General features: G+C 43.7%; 1 protein-coding gene across 1 annotated transcript; it reads right to left on the bottom strand.

Moving 5' to 3' along the window:
• Nucleotides 1–649: 649 nt before the first annotated feature.
• On the bottom strand, nucleotides 650–2,826 carry B3GALT5 (beta-1,3-galactosyltransferase 5). The gene is given in 2 exon segments (XM_009480782.2): nucleotides 650–2,215; nucleotides 2,647–2,826. Coding segments are annotated over 2 exon segments (1,053 nt in total). The 5' UTR covers nucleotides 2,743–2,826; the 3' UTR covers nucleotides 650–1,258.
• Between the last annotated feature and the right edge of the window lie 4,959 nt (nucleotides 2,827–7,785).

Here is a 7,785-nt window from a genome sequence, read left to right as displayed (position 1 = left end):
TGAGCCCTGCCAGCCGTCGGATCACCTCAGCTCCTGGCTCATCTTCCCCTAGAGAGCTGCCCCACTTTTACTGCTCTCTGAAGAAAACATTTCACACATAGTATAGGTATTCAATACTACTTTGCTGGTAAAACTGACCTTTTTTTTGCATGAAAGTCATTCAAATAGGAGTATTGCATAAGGCATGATTTTATGAACTCCTTTCTTCCTCCCCATAGCCCAAATGTATTTTTCACAGCATCTACTGTAAAGACTCAATTCCTTATCTCTGAAACTTACAAACATCCCAGTGATTTCATGAGTCTTTGCTTGGTAATGAAATAAGAAATGAGGCTCCCAGCCTGGATGGTTACTTGGGAACATTTTCCTACTAGGTCTTGTTTAAAAGAGAAAAATCTGTCTTCTCCCTTACACACGCAGTTCCTTATAGGGAAAAATGTCTAAATCATATGTATTGTTTAGCTCACTCTTGCTCAGCCTTGGCAAACTATTTACAGTAGCTTTCAAGCAATCAAAGTGAGACACAAATGTCAAAGATATCTCTGGGGTCTATTTTAATAGAAAGACCAGGACACTCTCCACTGAGCATTGATCCGGCTCTGCCACATATAATTTTCAGGAGGAAGCACATATAGGGAAACAGATACAGTAGTCTTACACATTCATCAGGTAACCTGCAGTACCTAAGGTTGTCCCAAGGGCACTGCATGGGCAAATTCTCTGCAAAAAATTTCTGTAGACTGAAGGAGGGATGTGTGCCAGTACGCAGTTCTGCCCACACGGAGCTGGCTGCAAGGGCAGGACTGCAGTTCCCTATGCCAGGAGGGGAACGTCCTGACAGCTACAAACACCTTTTCTTAAATGCCTGCACAGATGGCTGCAAATGCAGTAATCTATCAAGGAGGACCAGGAAGAGGGTGCAAATTTTCTTCTCTGAGCAAAAGTACTTTGACTTTTAGTTTGGCACTGCAGAAATGTTCCCAGTCCTGTAGCAGCAAGATTTGGAGGGCAGGTTTGCAGGCCTGCATCTTTCAGAAAAAAATCATAATTGTAATTTGTGTAGAGAAGGGATGGAAAGAGGTGGGAGTGAGTGGGAGAGAAAGAGGTTTGCATGTTCTTGGGCAGAAATGGAGATTAAAATAACCATTAAAAAGTCTTTAATATGATGGATCTAGAGTTAATTGGGAGTTTTGCTGGAGTCAAGAGCAGCCCTGTAAATTTGGAGCATTTCAGTTTGTTAATTCGAGCAGGGAAGGTGCTAGACCACTCCTTCGTGATTTTCTGTCACCAAGTGATTCCAGTAGCTCAGCTGCTCAGATGGTTTTATTTCATGGCACATGACGATTTTCTTAAAGCGAGCGACAGAGAACATAATCCTTTCTGGAAAAAAAGTCTGCTCTGAATGAAGCTCCTCCAGCTGAATATTTAATTTGGCAAGGCACAGTCCTATGAATACATCCTCCAGTTTAATGAATGGAATGCTGTCTGAAACATTATAGATCTGACTGGCAACGTCAGTGGATAAAACATAGCCAGTCCCAGAACAAAACGGCGGGTAGGTCTTTCCCGGATACTCTTCTGTACTCACATACCACTTACTCTCTCTTCTCCGTATGGGGTACTCGTGCAGTTTTAAAAAGCCTGTGAAGAATCTAGTGGTCCTCTTTTTCCTTAGAAGGAGCTCAGTGAGGTAAAAAACATTGACAAACACATCTGTGTCGGTTTTCATCACAAAGCTGGACTGGTAGCAAAATCTGTGAATCCATTCAATTCCCATCATGGTCTTCAAAGTCAAGTTGTAATACGTGTCTGTAAAATTCTTTTGAATAATGTCTTTGTACTTTTGGCTTTCAGCAACTATATCAGCCTGATGGCTGAGATTCACAGGACTTCCCAGGAGGAAATATGTCACCAGGCGCTTGCCGTCAACTATTCTCTCCTTTCCCCAGGTTTGCCGGATGGCCATCCTGGCATCAATGTAGTGATACGAGGATGTCACAAGCAGGACAAGGAAAGGCGGGTTCTTTTGGCAGTCTATATCTGGGAGCTGCAAGAAGTTTCCTTCCACTGTCCTGGAAGTCTCTGTGGGGAATAGGTTACCTAGGCTGTTTTCACAGAATATACAGAATTTGGTCACATTGTTGTAAAAAATCCAGAAGCTAGCACAGCTGAGCCCTACAAGGCAAACAAACAGCCCGAATTTTCTGAAAACCACCTGAAAGAAATAAGAAAGAACAGCACATTAAAAAAAAAAAATCTAGTTCCTTTCAGTGCTGTATATCAAACCCCCTGCATAGGGATTTAAAGTCAGGTTGTCTCTAATTGGAAGCTGCCTATTTCAGGGCACTTGCCTATATGCATTTCTGTTAGTATCATTCCCATAACATGTTCTGCTAGCAATCAAGTTCACACTCCTGCTTACTTGAATCTGCCTCCCTGGCCAGCATATCCTCAGATATCCACACAAGCATGTCCACTGAGATCTGGTTAACTGGCTGATGCTTCAGACCTCCTCCCCATTTTCAGCATCTTACAAACCATGACTTAGACCCACCAGGGCTCTCACAAACCAGAGAGTGGAGAAGCAGCAGATATATGCCCACGCCAGATGAGAGAGAATAACAGCAATAGGGTTTTTTTAAGTACCATGTTTCTCTATTAGTTTAAAAAGTGCCTGTGTCCCAGAGCCAGCAAGTACTGTCCAACTGTCAGACCCAGCCAGGTTCCTCCCATCTTCATCATCTTTGTGTCCTGTGGGGTTCTTCCACCGACCCAGAAACTGCTCCCGATCTTTTTGCTGGAGGGGCCATGAGTCACGTATTTGACGTTGGGTCAGCTGCTCAGAAAAAAGACAACTGTGGGTAAGATTATTTGGATGTTTCACCTTTTGTAGAGTGTAGGTGACTCACTAGGGCATGCTGAGGTGAGAAAGGGGTTGTCTATACCCCCCTCTCCTTTCTAGGTGAAAGAGATCCAGACAATAACAACAATGTTCATTCATTCATCCTTGTAACAGATTAATGTCCTGTGTGTCTGGTTACAAATCTAGTATAAATTTTGAGAGAGAGAAAAATTATCAAAGCAAACCCAAAAAGTTCAGTGCCAAAAAAATTACACATCTCCATAAATTGACCTGGTGAGAAGAGCATAATGCTTCAGTTGCTCATTCCACTAACCCACAGGCCCACCAACTACTATTTTAGAGCATTAGGATGGGGGAATTTTTATCAGGAGGAAGTGCATTCCCTTCCATTTCCCCCCTTCTTAACAAAGAATTGGATCTGGCTTCCCATCTAAAAATACAGCAAACCAAGTTTACAATCCCCAGAGCTGTAGATTTCATAGAAATTTGATCTCTGCCTTCTGACCAGGAATGTTCTGCCTAGACTCCCCAAAACCATGTTAGTGCCTTCCTTTTGCTCAAATTCCCCTTTCCAAGCAATGAAAAGGTTTTGCATTGCAGGCTTAAGTTCATTCTAAAGTCCAGCCAGGTGTTCCTGGAACCAAATCCAGTTCATTTTACCCATAAGAGTAGTCCCATTAACTTCAGTCAGTATTCTCAAAAGCATGAGACAAGTAGAACTAGAGTCCTAGTTTACTGAAATTCCTCCCACAGTGAAATGCATTTTTGCAATGATTCACTAATTAATTTTGAAAGTATTTCAAAAGTTCACATTTCTCCTGCCACTTATATTTAAATTAGCTTTATCTTTAGATTATTCCTCAGAACTGTTTTTTCTTGTATGTATAGCTCACAGTAGTCTTGCAATTAACTTAAAAATTGCTTTAATTAAATACATATGTAAAATATACATATGCATGCATATATATATACACACACGCACACACAAAAAAGATTATACAAAAATCTGCTCTGCATCTGTTCTCATGTTCTTCAGTGGCCTGGGAGGAAGCACAGGAATATCCTGAAAATAGTGTTTTCAGGAAAGGATGATGTTCTGAGGTTGACAACAGAGCTGCAGAAGAGGTTCACTCCTGTCACCGGCTCTCACAAGACTGTTAGAGGGTCTGACATTTCTCTGTCACAGGAATTCCAGAACATGTACAAACAAAAGTCCTTCAAATACTGAACTAAGAAAGTAACTGAGAGCAATTTTCTATTAAACTCCATTAAAACCTTTTCAGAAATACTCAAGAGCAAGAATCCAAAACATAACATACTCATTTTATCAGATTTCAGCAGAATCAGACTAATGTCACTTGACCATATTTACTTCTTACTTGTTTCTAGGTTTGGGCGCTGGTAACAGATCTAAAAAAAAAAATTTAAAAGGTCCCTGTTCTGGACAGCTGGGAGAGCAGCCTCCCAATGTATGTTCTGGCATGTATTTAGCATACTGCCTATCCAGAGCCAGGCTGTCTTCCTTTCTCAGTCCATGTATGAAGCAGCATACCCTATACAGATATATAAACACACACACACACACATGCCTGGGCAATGCAAACGTTTGTAAATTTATGTAAACTGAAAAACATATTTTATAAATTTTGCAAACCACACATATGTACATGTACCATTTCACAGCAGGTCCCTACCTACCACCACCGAGTAGGCAGTGGCCTTGATAAGAAATGCACGCTTCCTGGAGCAAAGTCTCATTTGGTTCTGCCTGTGTGAAAACAGGAAAATACTAGCTTTTGTCATCAGTTTAATCACCAAAAGCATATTCGGGCTTATGTGGAATGGGTAGGAATGGTGTTCTTTGTTTCTCAAATGAAACTTGTGCAATTACTCAGAGGTATTTGTGGATGGAATTGGGGGGAAGGCTTGCCAGGACCCAGATCACAGCAGCAGCACCTGGGGCATTCCCAGTTTGGTGTCTCAGCTCTCTCTGCCTCCCCAGCCGTGTGCAGGAGGGAGCCATCCAGATAACATGCTGCACCCTGCTCCAGGGACTCACCCCAGCAGCAGCTGCTCACCACGACCCCCAGCCCTGCAGAGCCATGCAAGCCCCCGGACCACGTACAGTGGAGGAGTCTCAGCCTCCCTGTCCATTACAGGACTGTGCCCCATCTTCTGTTGCCATCCCATTTCTTCCCCGTTTCCCTCTTGCAATAGTCTTTCCCCGGTATAGCACCAGTTCCCCAAACTCCCCTCTCCAGGTAAACTCAGTAAACATGTGGGGGCGCACACAGGTGTCTCATCTGATGGCCCTGTCTTTAATTTTTTCTCCTTCAGAGCTTCAAGAAGGGAAGAGTTGCCCCAGATGCCCCCGAGGCCAGTGGGAGCCTGTGGTGCGATGCGGGGGCTGTTGGAAAAGATGCATTTGCACAGGTACAGCCTTGGTGTCCCAAGCACCCAAGCTTGGCAATGCGTTACAAGGTTGGCATTTACTGAAAGAACACAAAGCGAAAGGGTGACAGAGAGACGACCAGCTTCCTCTTGCTGAGGCCATTTTTGTCTTAAAACCATCTGTTTCCTTCTTGTTTGCAGGTGAATAGGGAAAATTTTGAAAGTTAAAAACCACTTTATATTAACACAGGCAGGTCGGTTCCTTAGACTGCTTAAGCTAGTATATCAGGGAATTAAATCACCCTGGTATTGGCTCCATCCCCCAGCATGCTGAGCCCCTATCCCATCCCTCACCCCACCTGCACACAGCAGGTTTAGCTTCCTGAGTGAAGTAAATATTCTGTCTCCCCCACTGCCTGGGAGAACTGCTATATATGAAGAACATACAGAAAACAATGGCTTCTATTATGTTTCAACAGGTCAACATGGCTGTGACTGCATTTAGCAAAACCATCACCATGCAACATAAAGTATCTTGCTCTACAGCAGAGATATGAGCATAGGTTAGGTGTGACAAGGCCTGTGGTTTCTAAATAATCTGTCACTATATTTTTCCTCCTTTGCCTGCATCTGAAAAACAACACAATCTGTGATTCAAGATTCCCAGCCCACATGCACATATCTCCATGGAACAGTCCTGGAGATGTTAATATGAAGTGAACATTAAGTCTGCAGGAGGTGGTCCAGAAAGCAATGGAGACTTACTAGCAACCAATCTCTTTTCTAGAGGTCATTTTAAACAGCATCCAATATTTTAGCATCAAAACAAATCTTTCTGGTTTTATAGGAAATCCTTTTGCATGAAGTTATACTTGGGTTTTCTCTCTGATCTGAGTCAGAAATTAGAGTTTGTAATCATCTCAAAGCTTTTCCCATCTCCTGTTGTTCCAACTGCAAAATATTTTGTGTAGGGCATTGCCAAAAAATTACCTGTTCGTGTCCTAGAGAGTGGTTTGTTTAAACTGACTGGCGTGGTGTTTCGTGGCTCTTCAGAGATCCAAAACAGGTTTGCACTAGAGTCTGGCACCCAAGCGGCGTGGGCTACAGGAGTCTGCAGCGGGTGCTCCTCTCACACATGCCTGAATGAACACATGAAGAAAAGGAGAAGGTAGTCAAGGTCTGTGATCCAAATCAGCCAAACTGCAGCCCTTTGCAAGTACCTACTTCCACCAGTGGTATGAACCACCTCCTGCATTCTTCCATGGTAAGCAGACTGGCTATAGGGTCTCTCTGTTCACCCCACTGACCCTTGTGTACCTCCCTCATGTTGCACAGTAACAGGGCCATGATAACTCTTGTGATGAAGCCTAGTTATTCCATCAAAATTAATCTGATACCTCCTTTAGGTCCATTAATGAGGATAATTATCTGAACGGCACGAAGAGATCAAGACTAGATGCCATATAGGTCAGGAAAAGCAATCTGGCCCGAGGCAGAGAGAGGTAAGTAGGTCTAAACTCCCCCTGAGAAACAGATTCAAAATACCAATTTAAAGAAATAGTTCTCTTAATTTTTCTGGGGCAAAGCTATAGTCATGCCACTGAGTTTGGTGGACGATTGGCATTAGCTTTGCATTGAGGCCACACACATGAGCCAGGGAACAACCCGAAGTGCAAACAGCTAAAGTCCTTTTGACCATCTGCAAGAGTCGCCACTTTGTAAATAGCTGTGGCAAGGCAGACCCAAAAGCAGAGGCATGATTTAAGTGCACAAACAGGGTTACAACCTCAAATACTGCACAGTTAAAGTCAGCAACAATATTCCCATTTTCCTTTCCTAATAATCAAAAGTAACATGCCCTGGTATAAGTGCTAATAATACCTGCTAACTTTTGATTTCCTCAGAATGAAGCCTCTAAATTGCTTTCTTAGAAGCTCAGCAGGACACAAAGAGGGATTAAACATACATAGATAATAAGAAAATGTCGAGTACAGCAGGAAACACTTTTTTTTTTCCTAAATGCAAGCATTTCAGAGGAGCAGGGGCCAGCTTGGAGCTCTCAAAGATGACATCTCTGGCAAGGCAGTGGGTTCAGCGGCGGCCGGGCCACCGTTTTTACGAGGAGACACATGGGTAGCCAGGTTTCCCCCTTAATCCAAGCTCAGAATTCAGGGACAGATAACCAGGTGCCTCTGGCCCAGCAGTTTCGGCTGTCCCTCCAGTCCCAGAGCAAGACGCTGGCCCAGTGCCTACCAGACCTTGTCAGGAATGGCAGCACCTGCTCAAGTACCACTCAGGACTTCCGAAAACAGTGGTGGTGAACCTTTACTTGAAATAAAGGGTCTCATGGGGGCAAACTACCCTGCCTCGTCCCCTGGGAGCACTGGCTGGCTCCTCCTGCCCCGTGCACTCGGTAGCATCGTCCTGTGGAGCCTCCGGAGCCGGTGGTGCTGTTTCCAACCAAAAGAACTGCACGCAAATAGCCACGGAGGTGATGAGGCTAAAAATCTCATTCCTGGCACTTTAAAATA

Source organism: Pelecanus crispus, chromosome 1, assembly GCF_030463565.1.
Source record: "Pelecanus crispus isolate bPelCri1 chromosome 1, bPelCri1.pri, whole genome shotgun sequence".
Lineage (NCBI taxonomy): Eukaryota > Metazoa > Chordata > Aves > Pelecaniformes > Pelecanidae > Pelecanus > Pelecanus crispus.
The sequence above is the reverse complement of the archived record's forward strand: the minus strand, read 5'-3'. Positions and strand labels throughout refer to the sequence as shown.